General features: G+C 61.3%; 1 protein-coding gene across 2 annotated transcripts; it reads left to right on the top strand.

Moving 5' to 3' along the window:
* The first annotated feature begins 615 nt into the window (after positions 1–615).
* Positions 616–17289, top strand: APC2 (APC regulator of WNT signaling pathway 2). 2 transcript variants are annotated; one of them, XM_061190869.1, is made up of 14 exons: positions 616–771; positions 908–998; positions 1123–1303; positions 2177–2285; positions 2422–2538; positions 3189–3266; positions 3468–3566; positions 4119–4509; positions 5018–5113; positions 9025–9164; positions 9525–9602; positions 9748–9864; positions 10189–10403; positions 12236–17289. In XM_061190869.1, exons 1-14 carry the CDS (start codon positions 631–633, stop codon positions 17115–17117), a joined length of 6735 nt encoding a protein of 2244 aa, XP_061046852.1. In that variant the 5' UTR covers positions 616–630; the 3' UTR covers positions 17118–17289. The 2 variants fall into 2 exon arrangements, with proteins under 2 accessions (XP_061046852.1, XP_061046853.1); XM_061190870.1 differs by having other exon boundaries at positions 631–771; positions 2425–2538.
* Positions 17290–17982: the final 693 nt, after the last annotated feature.

Raw genomic sequence — 17982 nt, 5'->3', positions numbered from 1 at the left:
CAGGATGACCGCGGTGGGTTAGGGTCTGGCTGGCTGGCTGTCCAGCTGCTGGGGCCACCATCAGCCCGTCCATCGCTTTCTTAGAACCTTCACGGCATTCTTATTGTCCAGCATCTGGGCCAGCTGGCAGTCTGTCCACCCAGCCTCTGGGTGGCTGTGCTCATTCAGGAGAGGGTCTTGGCTGTCCGTCCATCTGTCTGTTTGTCTCTTTCTCTCTGGCTGTGTGTCTCTGAGCCTGGTGGCATTGGGCTGGCGAGTCCCCCTGCCAGTTTCAACTGTCTGGCTGTCCGTCTGTCTAGCCAGCTGTCCGTCTGTGTGTCTAAAAGCCTCACAGTGAGGGCCAGTGTCTGGCTGTGTCTTGTCTGTTGGTCAGTTCAGCTGTCTGAACACCTCTCCGACAGTTCTGTCCCTCTGTCTCCCGTTGTCCCTGCCTATGTCTGTCACTCCACCTGCCAGGCCGTCTGTCCCCCGGATTCCCTGGGCCAGCACCATCCCGCCTGCAGCAGTCCACGCCAGCCACCCCTGCCTGAGACCCAACCCAGGGCTGGAACTTAGGTCAAGGGCCGCCCCCTACCCAGACCCTCGGATGATCCCTCTCTCCCGTGGGCCCAGGCGCTTCAGGAGCTGAAGATGACGAGCTCCGTGGCGCCCTACGAACAGCTGGTGTGGCAGGTGGAGGCCTTGAAGGCCGAGAACAGTCACCTGAGGCAGGAGCTTCGGGATAACTCAAGCCACTTGTCCAAGCTGGAGACAGAAACGTCGGGCATGAAGGTGCGAGGGGAGGCTGGGTGGACCCGGGTCACGGGGACAAACACCAGGGCGCTGGCCCAGGGATGGGCAGGCAGGACAGGGGCATCTCACAGGGGGCTGGACCACCGACCGCTCTCTTTCCGGCCTCCATGTTCAGGAGGTCCTGAAGCACTTGCAGGGCAAGCTGGAGCAGGAGGCCCGCGTGCTGGTGTCCTCGGGGCAGACCGAGGTGCTGGAGCAGCTGAAAGGTGAGGAGCTGGCCTGGGGACCCCCCCCCCACGTTGGGGCCAACCCTGGTCCGCTTCCTGAGGGAGCTGGGGGGGGGGAGCAGGGGGCATGCTGACCTCAGCCTCTCCCTCTGCGCCCACCCAGCCCTGCAGATGGACATCACCAGCCTGTACAACCTCAAGTTCCAACCCCCGGCTCTGGCCCCCAAGCCCACTGCCCGGACCCCCGAGGGAAGCCCGGTGCACAGCTCTGGGCCCTCCAAGGACAGCTTTGGGGAGCTGAGCCGGGCCACCATCCAGCTGCTGGAGGAACTGGACCGGGAACGGTGAGATGGCGGGGAACCTTGCCACAGGCAGTGGTCACAAGGCTCCACCCACCTCATGAGCCCCCCTGCCTGCTCCCTGCCCCATCCCCATGTGGCGCCTCAGCCCCCTTTCCTGGCCCAACTGACCTCAGCTGGAGGACAAGGGCGGGGGGGTGGTGGTGGCATTCCTGGCAGAGGGGAAGGCTCCTGGGAGATGTCCCCAGGGGTCCTGGACACACAGGCGTCACCAGGGACAGGGCTGTGTCCAGTGCCAGGGCTCAGAGTCAGGCCTGGAGCCAGAGAGACTCAAGGCAGCCTTTGTGGAGAAAGGGCTGCGGCCCAAGAAACCTGGGCCTGAGGCCAGAAGAAGGAGGCAGGGTCTGGGTGCCTAGCTCAGCTCGGCTGCGTTGTGTGGGGTCAGACAGGGAAGTTCTGGAGCGTGGAGTTAAGTCCATGCTTTGCTGTCTGACCTCAAGCAAGAACCCTAGCCCCTGCCAGCCTCAGACTTCTGCTCTGTAAAATGGGAAAAGCAGTGTCTCCTCACAGGGTGTGAAGAGGGAGACTCTACTGCACCTGGAGCAATCCGAGCCTGAAGTTTGCCCTGTGTAGGCTAGAGGGAGATTAGCCGGTGTTCAAGAGGTGTTAGCCTCCTCAGAGCCTTTCTCCGAAGACCAAGATTTACAAAGGAGTTACCTTTTTTACTTTCAAATAATTTCTGCACTCCATCCCCACCCCAGTGCCAGGGGCACCACGGGCGAGACTTTGCCACACTACCTATCAAACTTGGCACCCAGTAAGCACCCCACAAGTGATTACAAAAATCAGGGTAAACAAACACATATGGCAACGGCTCCCGCTCTGTGAGCCCGCGTCCACCGACCGGCCCTCCGCCAGGTGTTTCCTGTTGAATGAGATTGAGAAGGAGGAGAAGGAGAAGCTCTGGTACTACTCGCAGCTGCAGGGCCTATCCAAGCGCCTGGACGAACTCCCGCACGTGGAGACGGTGAGCGCGCGGAGCTGCCCGGGGTTTTGCAGTGCCCCGCCCCGCCCCGCCCATGGCGGGGGGCGGAGCGGAGGCCCAGCCCTCGCCCGGGTATCGCCCCACCCCCAACTCACCGAGGCCCGCCCGCCCCTCCCAGCAGTTCTCGATGCAGATGGATCTGATCCGCCAGCAGCTGGAGTTCGAAGCCCAGCACATCCGCTCGCTGATGGAGGAGCGCTTCGGCACCTCGGACGAGATGGTGCAGCGGGCGCAGGTGCGGCTGGGGCGGAGCCTGCGCGGAGCCATGCACCAGCGGGCGGATCAGAGCGCAGATGTTGTTGTGGGAGGAGCGCAGATATTGTTAATGGGCGGGGTTACATGCCTGCGGGCGAATCAGAGGACAGAGACTCCTGCGGGTGGGGCCTGACGCAGGAAGCGGGAGCCATAGTTAGAGCTGGGTGTGAGCGGAGCCAGAGGGGCTTAGCACAGAGCCCGGCTCAGAGGACAGAGTCCCAGAACGATAGGGACGGGGCGATTAGTACGAGGAACCGAGTCTGAACAAGACTTGGGCGTTGACAGTCAAATGGCGGGACCAAGTCAGAAAATAGGTGGGTCCGGAGGGATGGCCTGGGGATTAAGCTGTGGGCGGGGCCAGAGCCTGGGCTTGAGGGTTGGACCTTGGGTGGGACCAGGAAGTGAATGGAGTCAGATAACGGGGGGGGGGGTTGAGAGTGGGTGGGCGATATCAAGGAGGAGGCGGGGTCAGACCCCAGGGTGGGGTTTGGGCAATGGATGGGGCCAAACCAGGGACTGGGCGGAGTCAGCATGGGGCAGGATTTGGACTGGGGACGGGGCCGTATTGGGAGTGTGGGCGGAGTCGGAGCCGGGGTGGGATTTCCTCAGTGTACCCTTTCTCCCACGCAGATCCGTGCTTCCCGCCTGGAGCAGATCGACAAGGAATTGCTGTCGGCGCAGGACCGGGTGCAACAGACCGAGCCCCAGGTACCAGGAGGGGCGGAGTCAGGGCCCTAGTGGGTGGTGACAGCCCCAGGCAGCAGGGAGACCTCCGGGCCCTGCCCAGGGTTCAGGAATCCGCCTGCGGCCCACGCCACATCGTCATGGGGGTAGGGCAGGCATCAGCAGGCTGGGCGCTTTGTGGGGTGCCCCTGGGCGGAACCCGCAGGCCTGGCGTTCTCCCCACAGGCCTTGCTGGCAGTGAAGTCGATGCCGATGGATGAGGACCCCGAGGCTGAGGTCCCCACGCACCCTGAGGATGGTGCCCCTCAGCCGGGCAACAGCAAGGTGAGGGGAGTCCGGGCGGGGGGGGGGATGCTGAGAGGCGGGGTGGGGGCAGTGGCGGCCGGCTGGGTTGGGATACACAGTGAAGTGGGTCCTGCATCCCTGCTGCATTTGAAGGCCCCTCCCTCTCCAGGCCTCCATAAAGCATCCCCAGGTGTGGGAGGGTCACCCTGAGTTGGAGTGAGTCGGGAGGTTGGGTTGTGGTGCGGAGCCTGGCGTGGGTGTGGATACCTGTTCTGTATATTTGGGGGGCACTCTGGGCTTAGATATAGGGGGCCACCCCTAGGAGTACCGGTGAGGCTGATGGGGTGGACATTTGGCTCTCATGGGCTGGGGGCATCTCTGCAGTGGGTGTGTGTGTGTGTGTGTGTGTGTGTGTGTGTGTGTGTGTTGCTCCCCGGGAGGATGCAGGGTGAGGGTAGTGGGGTGAGCAAGAGATTCTCCTGGGCTGAGGTCATAGGACTCCCATCCGTTTAGGGGGAGTGCAGGTGGGCCCGGCTGGGGCCAAGTGAGCCAGGCGGGGCTCCCCACCCTGACATCTCCTGCCCCTCGCAGGTGGAGGTGGTCTTCTGGCTGCTGTCCATGCTGGCGACGCGTGACCAGGAGGACACGGCACGGACGCTGCTCGCCATGTCGAGCTCACCTGAGAGCTGCGTGGCCATGCGCCGCTCGGGCTGCCTGCCGCTGCTGCTGCAGATCCTGCACGGCACCGAGGCCGGGGCTGGGGGTCGCAACGGGACCCCAGGGGCGCCGGGAGCCAAGGATGCGCGCATGCGCGCCAACGCAGCGCTGCACAACATCGTCTTCTCGCAGCCGGACCAGGGTCTGGCGCGCAAGGAAATGCGCGTTCTGCACGTGCTCGAGCAGATCCGTGCCTACTGTGAGACCTGCTGGGACTGGCTGCAGGCCCGGGACGGCGGGCCCGAGGGCGGCGGCGCCGGCGGCGGTGAGTGAGTGAGCAGCTTCTGTGCGCTGGGCGGCAGCCTGGGCTCCTCGGGTGCCAGGGCAGCACCGCTGGCAGTAACAGCGGCCTCTGGCTTTTGCCGGGCACCTGCTCTGTGCCACGCGCCGGCTGAGGCCTCCTGGGAACCTGTGAAGACAGACTGGCAAAGGGATAGCCACAAGGTAGATGCTCAAGAAACGGTCGTTGATTGAAAGGATCGATTGTAGTTAACCCTCGAAAGGCGGGGGCAGAGTTTGAGATTCCTAGCTGTTGGGCCGTCCACAAAGTTAGTATCAGATGCTAAGCACCAGGCTGGGTGAGGCAGGCCCCTCCTTGTTCACTTCAGAGGGGCCGATGCTCTAGGGGTAACCCCGCACGCCCGGCGGGCAGCACTTTGTAAAGCTCCAGGTCTTGGCAGGTCTGCAGGGTGGAGACTGCAGGGAGGGGCGGAGACCCACCAGGCGACATTTCCTGCAGTGGAAGGGCTCTGACCCGGTCCCCTTGCCCACAGCCCCGGTCCCCATCGAGCCACAGATCTGCCAGGCCACCTGCGCCGTGATGAAGCTGTCCTTCGACGAGGAATACCGCCGCGCCATGAACGAGCTGGGTGAGTGCCCCTCGCTGCCCCCGCGAGCTGGAGCTACCCCCGATCTGGACGGCCTCTGGGCCTCACTCAGCGCAGGGCAGGTTCTCGGCACTAGTGGTCCTGGGGCTTAGAGAACAGGGGAGAGGCCGGAAAGCCAGGAGAAAAGGTGAATCGGAGCTACTGGGTGGTCGAGGCGGAGCGACCCTGTGAAGTTTTAGGTTTGGGAGTACTACAGCATCTTTTCCGCATAAAAGTAATCAAAACATGGGGAAAGGAAATATCAAGGGCCAAACGAGGCACTACTTCTCACCTGGCAGATGGTCAAAGCACTCAAAGGTTCTGTAAGGTCTCACGTGGTCCGGCCACATAGACTCGGGCGCTCGAAACCCAATGGCGGGGTGAGGGGGAGCGCCCAGGCGCAGCCTTTCCGGGGGGGTGGGCATCTGGAGTGGCGGACATTTTACAAGAGGGCACAGGTCTGGAGTCCTTCCTCCGCCAGCTGGTCCAGGGACCCCTGGAGGTTACCAAGCTCCTTCCAAGAGGCCTGCACACTCACTGCTATGTTGATAATTCCACGAAGATGCAATCTGCCTTTTTCACTCTCGTGCGCATGTGTGTTCAGAGGGGTTTTCCAGGCACTCCTACTCTGAGGACTGCTGGGCTGTGCGTTCTGGGGTTAAAATATTTCTCCGTTTTCATTTCTAGTGTGGTAAATATTTTTTGTTTATTGAAGTATAGTTGATTTACAATATTGTGTTAGTTTCAGATGTAAAGGGATGCAGTTATATATACATTCCTTTTTTATATTCTTTCCCATTATGGTTTATCACAGGATATTGAATATAGTTCCCTGTGCTATACAGTAGGACCTTGTTGTTTATCCATCCTGTCTATAATGGCTTACATCTGCTAACCCCAGCCTCCGACTCCATCCCTTCCCCCTTGGCAACCATAAGTCTGTTCTCTGTGTCCATGAGTCTGTGTCTGTTCTGTAGATAAGTTCATTTGTGTCATATTTTAGATGCCACATAAAAGTGATATCATATGGTATTTGTCTTTGTCTGACTTACTTTACTTAGTATGATAATCTCTGGGTTCATCCATGTTGCTGCAAATGGCATTATTTCATTCTTTTTTAAGGCCGAGTAATATTCCATTGTATCTATATATACCACATTTTCTTTATCCATTCATCTGTCAATGGATATTTAGGTTGCTTCCATGTCTTGGCTATTGTAAATGGTGCTGCTATGAACACAGGGGCGCATGTATCTTTTCAAATTATAGTTTTGTCCAGGTATATGCTCAGGAGTGGGATTGCTGGATCATATAGTAGTCCTATTTTTAGTTGTTTAAGTATCCTCCATACTGTTCTCCATAATGGCTGCACCAACTTACATCCCCAACAGTGCAGGAGGGTTCCCTTTTCTCCACACCCTCTCCAGCATTTGTTATTTGTAGACGTTTTAACGATGGCCATTCCGATGGGTGTGAGGTGGTAGCTCGTTGTAGTTTTGATTTGCATTTCTCTAATAATTAGTGATGTCGAGCATCTTTTCACGTGCCTGTTGGCCATCTGTATGTCTTCTTTGGAGAAATGTCTATTTAGGTCTTCTGCCCATTTTTCGATTGGGATGTTTGTTTTGTTGTTGGTGGCAGTATGATAAATATTGAGCTGTAACCCAAGTGAACTCTTTGGGGTCCTCAAAAAAATGTGCAGCGTGTACAGGGGTCCCGAGATGAAAATGCTGGCATGTCACTGGTGTCCGTCAGTCAGGCAAGGGATGCATGATGAGCTGAGTGGCCCCTTAGTTCCAGTGAAAGTGCCCCACGCACAGTTCAGTTCAACCTCTTTTTCCCTATTGTTATTTTTTTCCTTTGTGTGGGTTCCCGGGAGTGGAGTTTCCAGATTAAGAAGTAAAAAGGCTTTGGAAGCTCCCCACTCCAACTTCTAATTACGTATTTAAACATTTTAAAATTTTATTTTAATTTTTTTTTGGCCACGCTGCAGAGCTTATGGGATCTTAGTTCCCCAACCAGGGATTGAACCCGGGCCCTCAGCAGTGAAAGCACCGAGTCCTAACCACTGGACCGCCAGGGAATTCCCTAAACATTTTTTTAAATTGTGGTAAATCATATGTAACATAAAATTTACTGTCTTAACCATTTTTAATCTTATCTTCCCAAACTGAAACTGTCCCCATAAACCACTCAGTGCCCCTCCCCCTCCCCAGCCCCTGGCAACCACGAACCCACGCTCCGTGTCTGTGGATCTGCCTGTTCTGGACGTTTCCCCTCAATGGAATCACACACTCTGTGTCTGGCTTCTCTCACTGAGCATTGTGTTCTCAGGGTCCATCCATGTGGTAGCGAGGGTCAGGGCTTCACCCCTTTTCGTGGCTGAGGGATGTCCCCGTGTGTGGAGAGACACGGTGTGTTTCTCCATCATCTGGTGATGGACACTCAGGCTGTTTCCACCTTCTGGCTGTTGTGACTTGTGCTGCTGTGCACACACACGTACAGGTTCGCTTTGGAAGTTTGTAGGTTTGTGTTGCTAAGCCCCTTCCCCAGGGTGGTTCCCACTGGCGTGCTCTTCAGCAAAACTGCCTCATCGGTCCCGGGTCCCGAGGACGATCCTGTTGCTGAACGAGGGGAAGGGCTGCGTGTGTTTGGGTTCCTGCAGGTTCTTTCCCTTCTACTCCCGCTGACCATTTACTCTTTAAAAAAAAAAAATTATTTATTTGGCTGCACCAGGTCTTAGTTGCAGCATGCAGTATCTTTTTTTTTTTAACTAAAAAAATTTTTTTGGCTGTGTTGGGGGTCTTCGTTGCTGTGTGCGGGCTTTCTCTAGTGCGGCAAGCAGGGGCTGCTTTTCGTCGTGGTGCATGGGCTTCTTGTTGCGGTGGCTTCTCTTGTTGCGGAGCACGGGCTCTAGGCGTGCGGGCTTCAGTAGTTGTGGCGCACGGGCTTAGTTGCTCCGCAGCATGTGGGATCTTCCCGGACCAGGGCTCGAACCCGTGTCCCCTGCATTGGCAGGTGGATTCTTAACCACTGCGCCACCAGGTAAGTCGCCATGCAGAATCTTTTAGTTGGGGCATGCAGGCTTTTAGTTGCAGCATGTGGGATCTAGTTCCCTGACCAGGAATCGAACCCCAGGCGCCCCTTGCTTTGGAAGCACGGAGTCTTAATCGCTGGACCACCAGGGAAGTCCCGACCATTTACTCTTCGTAAAGTGAGAACCCAGTTGTCCTAGTGAGTAAAGAACTGTGTGTGCAGGAACCTCCCTGGCGGTCCAGTGGTTAAGACTCCATGCTTCCACTGCAGGGGCCGCGGGTTTGATCCCTGGTCAGGGAACTAAGATCCCACATGCTGCGTGGCATGGCCAAAAAATTAAAAAAGAAAAAAAAGGAAAAAAAAATCGTGTGTGTGGGCCATCAGCAGTGGCTCCTGAGCACACGCCGTCCGGTCCGCCACGGGGACGCAGCGGGGCAGCCGCCAGCCCTGCCCTCAGTGGCTTGCTGGCTAATGGTTTGGGAGCTTCTCATCTGGGGAGTTGGGGGCTTCCCTGAGGAAGTCACTCTTGAGCAGAAGGGGACCCAGGAAACTGGGCGAACAGTGGGGAAGAGCATCCCGGGCAGAGGGAACAGCATGTGCAAAGGCCCGGCAGCCGGACGAAGTGTGACTGGGGGCTGAGGGCAGAAAAGAGGCGGGCGTGAAGGCGCAGGGCACCCAGGGGAATGGGCCAGCCAGGCAGCAGGCTGCCTGGAGGAGGTGTCCTCAGAGTTGGGCTTCAAAGGTGGGCTTAAGGAGAGCAGATCGGAGGGAGGGGAGGGCGTACAGGTAGAGTGAGCTGTGCGGGCAGAGGCTGGGAGGTGGGCAGGCGGGGTGGTGGGGGGCGCCCACCTGCCCCCAGCCCTGCCGTGTCCCCACAGGTGGGCTGCAGGCTGTGGCGGAGTTACTGCAGGTCGACTACGAGATGCACAAGATGACCCGGGACCCTCTCAACCTGGCCCTGCGCCGATACGCCGGCATGACCCTCACCAACCTAACCTTCGGGGACGTCGCCAACAAGGTGCCTGGGTGGGCCGGCGGGCGGGCCAGCATCGCCCAGGCTAAGCCCCGCTGGCCTCCTCCCCGCCTCGAAGCAGCACTGAGAGGCGGGGACAGGCGGGGAGACTGAGGCCCGGGGTCCAGGCCGCCATCCTCTTGGCCCCTCTGCTGCTGCCCCTGTGGAGCGGGGGGCCTCTGGCCCTGGGCGGGGTGTCTGCGCCTGCGTGAGCCTCAGTCTCCTCATCAGAGCAACAGGGCGAGTGCTCTCCCTCCCCTGTGGTGGTGAAGATGGGGGGTGGGGTTCGAGCTCTAGCACATAGTAGGTGCTCAGTCAACGCGGGAGGTGCCCCCGCCATGGCGTGACTCCCGTGTCACCCCACAGGCCGCACTGTGCGCCCGCCGGGGCTGCATGGAGGCCATCGTGGCCCAGCTGGCGTCCGAGAGTGAGGAGCTGCACCAGGTACCCGGGAGGCTGCGGTGCTGCCGGGGGGTGGGGGGCGTCCCCTGGGCTCTGCCACCTGCCGCCGTGGGGCTTGCGGGTGGGCCCTGCGAGGCACCCTGGAAGCCGGGCCCGGGCCCACATGGCCTGCCCTGCACTCGCCCAGGTGGTGTCCAGCATCCTGCGTAACCTGTCCTGGAGGGCGGACATCAACAGCAAGAAGGTGCTGAGGGAGGTGGGCAGCATGACGGCCCTGATGCAGTGCGTCCTGCGAGCCTCCAAGGTGGGCACCGGGCGGGGTGGCGGGGGCCACGGCTGCGGAGTGCCAGCCACGTGGCCGGGAGGCACTGGCAGCAGGTGGTGAGTTCGCCACCTTGGGGGGAAGTCAAGCCAGACGGACAACCTGCCACCTGGCAGCGGGTCCAGGCCAGGGGCTTCCAACCCGGCAACTCAAAAGATCTTGCCGTGGCCGGCTGTGTTACTTTTGACTTCTACTCGAAAAGGCATTTGGGTGCCTTGTGTTGGCGCCTCGAGGGAGAGGGCCCGTGGGTGGGGCGGGGCTGGGGCCCCCACAGCTGACCCCCTCCTGCTCCTGCCCCACGCCCAGGAGTCCACCCTGAAGAGCGTGCTCAGCGCCCTGTGGAACCTCTCAGCGCACAGCACGGAGAACAAGGCTGCCATCTGCCAGGTGGACGGCGCCCTGGGCTTCCTGGTCAGCACACTGACCTACAAGTGCCAGAGCAACTCGCTGGCCATCATCGAGAGCGGAGGCGGCATCCTGCGCAATGTGTCCAGCCTCATCGCCACCCGTGAGGACTACAGGTCAGCCGGGGGCGCGGGGGAGGGCGCTGGGCAGGTGGAGCCCGGGAGCAGCTGGGGTGGGGGTGGCGGCTCCCCCTCTGCGGTGCACCACGGAGAGCCGAGCCTCGTCCTCCTGCGAATGGGTCGGCCCGATGCATCCCCGGTCGCTGACTGTTTTTAGTATAAATACACCCCAAATACTGCCTGGGATATACTCGTACCACATTTTAAATTAACTTAGTAAAAATATACGTAGCATTCTAAGTCATATTAATAATGCTTGTTCTTTTTCAAACTATTATGCACTAAGTAGTAAACAATGCTTATTCTTCATTAACATAAATATTTACTTCTTACTAGGTAACGTTAACAGTAAGTAATGCTTCTAACGTATGAAAATACGTAACCTTTTAAAAGTATAAGTATATCCCAAATAATGCATGGGATATACTTGCGCTAAAGATTTTACCAATTAAAATAAAACATTAATTTATTAATAATGCTAATAACTAACAAACAATATTGAGATTTCTGTTTACTTTAAAAGTACTATCTTCAGTATAAATACATCCCAAACACTGCACGGGATATACTTGTACTAAATTTTAAATTAACTTAGTAAAAATATGCATAATTTTCTAAATAATATTAATAATAAATACTTGTTCTTTATTAAAATATTATTCACTAAGCAATATTAATAAATAAAACAATGCTTATTCTTCATTAGCATAAATACTTATTACCTACTAGGTAACATTAATAATAAGTAATACTTCTAATGTATGAAAATACATAGCTATTAAAAAGTATAAGTATATCCCAAATATTGTGTGGGATATACTGAATTTTAAATTAATTTATTAAAATAAAAATGCATTATTTTCTAAATAATAGTAAAAATGAGTTCTTTATTAAAATAAATAAAATTATTTGTTAATACTACTAATAAATAATGCTTCAGATGTATGAAAACACATAACTTTTAAAAAGCATATCCTAAATACTGCATGGGATATGCTTGTGCTAAAGACTTTATCAATTAAAATAAAACATTAATTTACTAATAATGCTAATAATTAACAAACAATACTTAGATTTTTGTCTTCTTTTAAAAATACTATCTTTAGTATATTCCTGAATGTTGCATGGGAGATACTTGTGCTAAAGATCTTACCATGTAAAATAAAACATTTATTTACTAGTAAGGCCAATAATTAAGAAACAATACTTAGTATTTTTAAAAGCAAACAGAAATATGTCTTTAGTATATCCCAAATATCACAAGATTTAGGTGCCCTAAAATAAGTTATACTCTACAGTACTATACATAAAATAGGTAATCAACAGGACCTACTGTGTAGCACAGGGAACTCCAATCAATAGTCTGTAATAACCTAAATGGGAAAAGAATCTGAAAAAGAACGGATATATGTATATGTATAACTGAATCACTTAGCTGTACACCTGAAAGTAACACAACACTGTAAATCAGCTGTACTCCAATGTAAAATAAAAATTAAAGAAATAAAATGAGATGGTTTTAATGCAATTTCATTTTAAATAATAAGTAATATTAATACATTAGTATTGTTTCATAAATAGTTTGTTGCCATCAATGAATGAAAGCTTTCACGTAAGTACAGCGCATTCAATATTTGGGATATGCTTTTACTAAAAATGTATCCCTTCCTTTGAAATTCAAAGTTACCTGGGCACCTTCTGTTCTGACTTGCCCCACGCGGCCACAGTCCTGCCGGCGGCGGGCGGGCGGGCGGGCGGGCTGGGGTCCGAGCTGGGCGGGGGGCCTGACGCGCCCCTCCCGCCCCGCCTCGCCCCGCGGGCCCCCGTAGGCAGGTGCTGCGGGACCACAGCTGCCTGCAGACGCTGCTGCAGCACCTGACGTCGCACAGCCTGACCATCGTGAGCAACGCGTGCGGCACGCTCTGGAACCTGTCGGCCCGCAGCGCCGGCGACCAGGAGCTGCTGTGGGACCTGGGCGCCGTGGGCATGCTGCGCAGCCTGGTGCACTCCAAGCACAAGATGATCGCCATGGGCAGCGCCGCCGCCCTGCGCAACCTGCTGGCCCACCGGCCCGCCAAGTACCAGGCGGCGGCCACCGCCGTCTCCCCCGGCGCCTGTGCGCCCAGCCTGTACGTGCGCAAGCAGCGGGCGCTGGAGGCCGCGCTGGACGCGCGGCACCTGGCGCAGGCGCTCGACCACCTGGAGACGCAGGGCCTGCCCGAGGCCGAGGCTGCCTCCAAGAAGCCGCTGCCGCCCCTGCGCCACCTGGACGGCCTGGCCCAGGACTACGCTTCTGACTCGGGCTGCTTCGATGATGACGACGCACCCTCCCTGGCCACCGCTGCTGCCGCCACCGCCGAGCCCGCCAGCCCCGCCGTGCTGCCCCTCTTCCTGGGCAGCCCCTTCCTGCAGGGCCAGGCGCTGGCCCGCGCCCCGCCCGCCCGCCGGGGCGGCCTGGAGTCCGAGAAGGAGGCCGGCGGGGAGGCAGCTGTGGCAGCCAGGGCCAAGGCCAAGCTGGCACTGGCAGTGGCGCGCATCGACCGGCTGGTGGAGGACATCTCGGCCCTGCACACCTCGTCCGACGACAGCTTCAGCCTCAGCTCTGGGGATCCCGGGCAGGAGGCCCCGCGGGAGGGCCGCGCGCACTCCTGCTCCCCTTGCCGGGGGCCCGAGGCGGGGCGGCGAGAGGCCGGTGGCCGGGCTCACCCGCTGCTGCGGCTCAAGGCGGCCCACGCCAGCCTCTCCAACGACAGTCTTAACAGCGGCAGCACCAGCGACGGGCACTGTCCCCGCGAGCACTCGCGGCCCTACCCGCTGGCCGCACTGGCCGAGCATTGCGAGGGACCCCTGTGCGGCCAGGCGCGGCCCAGCCAGCTTGACCTCAACCTGCCCAGCGGCCAGGTTGAGCCCAAGGCCCGGGACGCCGCCGCCACAGATGCCCGCGTGTGCACCATCAAGCTGTCGCCCATCTACCAGCATGTGCCGCTGCTTGAGGGCACCGCCAGGGGGGGCGCGGGGTCCCTGGCCCCCAGGGCCCGGAAACAGCCCTGGCTGCCCGCAGAGGACCTGAGCAAGGTGCCCGAGAAGCTGGCGGCGGAGAAGGTACCCCTCTGCCTGTCGCGCTGCAGCTCCCTGTCCTCACTGTCCTCGGCCGGCCGCCCAGGGCCCAGTGAGGCCGGGGACCTGGACGACAGCGACTCGTCCCTGGAGGGGCTGGAGGAGGCCGGCCCCAGTGAGGCCGGGCTGGACGGGGCCTGGCAGGGGCCAGGGGCCGCCTCCCTGCCCATGGCCATCCCGGTGCCTCAGCGGGGCCGGGGCCTGGGGGTGGAGGACGCCACGCCGTCCAGCTCGTCCGAGAACTGCGTGCAGGAGACGCCGCTGGTGCTGAGCCGCTGCAGCTCGGTCAGCTCGCTGGGCAGCTTCGAGAGCCCATCCATCGCCAGCTCCGTTGCCAGCGACCCGTGCAGCGGGCTGGGCAGCGGCACAGTCAGCCCCAGCGAGCTTCCTGACAGCCCTGGGCAGACCATGCCACCGAGCCGCAGCAAGACGCCCCCGCCGGCCCCCGCGCCGCCGGGCGAGCGTGAGGCCACCCAGTTCAGCCTGCAGTGGGAGAGCTACGTGAAGCGCTTCCTGGACATCGCCGACTGCCGGGAGCGCTGCCGGCTGCCGTCCGAGCTGGACGCGGGCAGCGTGCGCTTCACTGTGGAGAAGCCCGACGAGAACTTCTCATGTGCTTCCAGCCTGAGTGCGCTGGCTCTGCACGAGCTCTACGTGCAGAAGGACGTGGAGCTGCGGCTGCTGCCCCCGGCCTGCCCCGAGCGCAGCAGTGGGGGAGGCGTGGGCCCCGGGCACCGCCGGCGGGACGAGGCCGGCGGCCGCCTCGAAGGGCCAACATCCACCGACCGGGACCTGGAGCTGCTGCGCGAGTGCCTGGGTGGGGCAGTGCCCGCCCGGCTCCGCAAGGTGGCCTCGGCGCTGGTGCCTGGCCGCCGCACCCTGCCCGTGCCCGTCTACATGCTGGTGCCCGCCCCGGCCCGGGAGGATGAGTCCTGCACCGACTCGGCCGAGGGCACGCCGGTCACCTTCTCCAGCGCCACATCCCTCAGCGAGGAGACACTGCAGGGACCCCCCGGGGATGGCGGGCCTGCGCAGGGGCAGAAGGCTGCGGGCCGTGCCGCCCCCACCAGGCAGACCGCCGGGCACCGGCACAGGGCGGGGGGCACGGGCCGGAGCACAGAGCAGCCCCGGGGGGCTGGCAGGAGCCGCGCAGGGCTGGAGCTGCCCCTCTGCCGGCCCCCAAGTGCCTGCAGGGACAGGGACAGCTCCCGCCCGGGCCGGGCGCGTGGGGACGGGGCCCTGCAATCTCTGTGCCTCACGACGCCCACCGAGGAGGCTGTGTACTGCTTCTACGGCAACGACTCAGACGAGGAGCCGTCCGCGGCAGCGGCGGTGGCACCCCCGCGGCGGGCATCTGCGATCCCCCGCGCGGTGAAGAGGGAATCCCTGGCTGGTGGCAGGAAGGAGGTGCAGGCCGTGTCCAAGGTCGCGCCGCCCAAGGTTGCTGCTCCCAAGGTCGTGCCGCCCGCCAGGGGCCAGCCCAGCCTCATCGCCGATGAGACGCCACCATGCTACTCCCTGAGCTCCTCCGCCAGCTCCCTGAGCGAGCCTGAACCCTTTGACCACACGGCCAGCCGGCCCCGAGCCCGCGAGCCAGGGGTCAAAAAGGACCCAGGCCCCGGGGGCAGGCGGGATGGCGCCCCCCGCCCGCGGGCCGAGGCAGAGCTGCTCCGGCGCTGCACTGGCTCAGCCGTGCCCAGGCGCCGGCCCCAGGTGTCTGGCCCAGGGTGCCGCCAGTCCCGAGCAGCGCAGCAGGAGAAGAGGCCAGCAGAGGGGCCCCGGGAACACAGTGAAGAGGCGGCGGGCTCGGACCACGCCTCAGACCTGGACAGCGTCGAGTGGCGCGCCATCCAGGAGGGGGCCAACTCCATCGTCACGTGGCTACACCAGGCAGCGGCAGCAGCCACCCACGAGGCCTCCTCTGAGTCCGACTCCGTTCTGTCCTTTGCCTCAGGGCAGTCGGTGGGCTCCACCCTGCAGCCTCCCCTGCACAGGAAGGGGCGACGGCCAAGGGCAGAGGGCCAGGCGGGCAGTGCCATGCGGCCAGAGAAACGGGACAGGGCTCTGGCCCAGCGCAGCGGCGACCTGGAGAAGCCACGTGGCACTCAGAAGGCCACGTCCGGGGTGCCAGCCGTGCTCCGGGGACGGACGGTGATCTACATGCCCAGCCCAGCCACCCGGGCCCAGCCCAAAGGTGCTCCTGGGCCCCGCAATGTGCCGAGAAAGACGGGAGCCCCAAGCCCAGTGCAGCCAGCAGCCCCCGCCAAAACCCCCGGCCCTGGGCAGCAGCGGTCTCGAAGCCTGCACCGACCTGGCAAGATCTCGGAGCTGGCGGCGCTGAGCCCCCCTCAGAGGAGTGCCACGCCACCCGCCCGCCTCGCCAAGACCCCCTCGTCGAGCTCCTCCCAGACCTCCCCGGCCTCCCAGCCTCTGACGAGGAGGTCACCCCCGGCCGTCCAGGCTGCAGGACCCCTGCCTGGCCCCAGGGCCTCCCCCGCAACCAAGACTCCCGCCCGGGCCCTGCTGGCCAAGCAGCACAAGACACAGAAGTCGCCCGTGCGGATCCCCTTCATGCAGAGGCCCGCGAGGCGGGGGCCGCCACCCCTGGCCAGGGCAGCCCCGGAGCCAGGTCCAAGGGCCCGAGGGGGCCGCCCGGGGCTGGTGCGTGTGGCCTCCGCCCACTCCAGCGGCAGCGAGGCCTCCGACCGCTCCGGTTTCCGGCGGCAGCTGACCTTCATCAAGGAGTCGCCGGGCCTGCTGCGCCGCCGACGCTCCGAACTGTCCGCCGCCGAGGCCGCCACCCCAGCTGCCCAGGCCAGCCTGCCCCGCCGCGGCCGGCCCGCACTACCCGCCGTCTTCCTATGCTCCTCGCGCTGTGATGAGCTGCGGGCGGCCCCCCGGCAGGCTCCGGCCCCCCAGCGGCCCCCCATGGCCCGGCCCGGCCCGGGCGAGCGGCTGCCCCGGCGCACCAGCTCTGAGAGCCCGTCTCGCCTGCCGGTCCGCACGCCAGCCGCGCGGCCCGAGACGGTCAAGCGCTACGCCTCCCTGCCTCACATCAGTGTGGCCCGCGGGCCCGACGCCCCCGCCCCTGGGCCTGTGGCGGACAACGCGTCCCGCAGCAGCACTGGGGAGGCCGCGCCGGGCACCACGTGGCGTCGCATCCGGGACGAGGACGTCCCGCACATCCTGCGGAGCACGCTGCCCCCCCGCGCCCTGCCCCTGCTGGGCTCCTCACCCGAGGACGGCCCCACAGGCCCTCCGCAGCGCAAGACCAGCGACGCCGTGGTCCAGACCGAGGACTTCGCGGCTGCCAAGACCAACTCGAGCACGTCGCCGAGCCTGGAGAGCTGGGCGACCCCACAGGCCACGACCGGCGGCCCCCCCTCCCTCCTCCTCGGCAGCGACGTGGACGGTCCGGGCCCCGCCAAGGCGCCCACCCCCGGCCCCTTCGTCCCCGCCAGCCGACACGGCTCCCCCAGCCGCTCCGCCCGCGTCCCCCCCTTCAACTACGTGCCCAGCCCCATGGTGGCAGCCACCACTGACTCTGCCATGGAGAAAGCCCCCGCCCCCGTCCCTACCGGCCTCCTGGGATAGTGGCCGGGGCTGGCCTTCAAGAACGTCCTCTCCCGGCCCAGGGCCGTCTGGCTGCCCCGAGGGTGGTCCTAGCACCCGCCTGCCCACCCGGGCCCCCGCCCTCTGAGCCTCTGCCCTGCCCGTACGGGCCCCACACTCACTGCGTAGACGCTTGCTTCCGTGCCCAGGGAGCTCCGCAAGGAAAGTGAGCTGCAGGGCGGACCTTACGTCCCCGCCAGGGGGCGCCCACGAGGGCGCCGTCCCAGCCTGGCCCCCACGCGGAGACCACCCTCCTGGCTGGGGCTGTCCTCGGCAGTGCCCTCCTGGGCTCCTGACCCCACCGGGCCCAGCATCAGCACCACACCCCCTCCCCTCCCCTCCCCTCCGGGGAGCCGCAGGGAGGTGACAGTGCCCGCCCGCCGACGTGGGGGACGGGAGCCTGCCAGCTGGGGGCAGCGGCAGGCAACCGTGGCAGAGCAGGCGCAGCAGGAAGCCTGTAATTACCGGCAAGGCTGAGTAACTTGTTCACGAGGGCTTAGCCGGTTCGTCTGCCTGTTCAGCCTCAGCGTGGGGCACGGGGGAGGGGCGTGGCTGAGCCCCACAGAAAGGCAGCCCCACCGGAGACGGCGAGTGTAGGGAGCCTGAAGCACCCCGGGACTGGCCGGGGGTGGTCTGGACACAGCACCCCCGCAACCCTCCTAAGGAACACGGAGAGGCAGGCGTGCCGCGAGGGCTCTGGCCGAGGCGGGCGGGGCACCGAGGGGAGGCCGGGGCCCGGCTGACCGCCCCGCCGCCGGGCCTGGACTGCACTCTAAGGGAGGACGTCCCGGCAGGCGCCCGCCCGGCCCCCGGCCTTTCCCTTTTCGATCTCAATCTCCTTTGCGAC

This window comes from Eubalaena glacialis, chromosome 4 (genome assembly GCF_028564815.1).
Source record: "Eubalaena glacialis isolate mEubGla1 chromosome 4, mEubGla1.1.hap2.+ XY, whole genome shotgun sequence".
NCBI lineage: Eukaryota > Metazoa > Chordata > Mammalia > Artiodactyla > Balaenidae > Eubalaena > Eubalaena glacialis.
The sequence above is the reverse complement of the archived record's forward strand: the minus strand, read 5'-3'. Positions and strand labels throughout refer to the sequence as shown.

Bases quoted from the DNA above. Each gene is read 5' to 3' on its own strand.
- APC2 (XM_061190869.1), top strand. From the start codon at position 631: ATGACGAGCTCCGTGGCGCCCTACGAACAGCTGGTGTGGCAGGTGGAG. The intron at 772-907 runs GTGCGAGGGGAG...CTCCATGTTCAG, and splicing joins CAGAAACGTCGGGCATGAAG to GAGGTCCTGAAGCACTTGCA. The intron at 9,165-9,524 runs GTGCCTGGGTGG...GTCACCCCACAG, and splicing joins TCGGGGACGTCGCCAACAAG to GCCGCACTGTGCGCCCGCCG.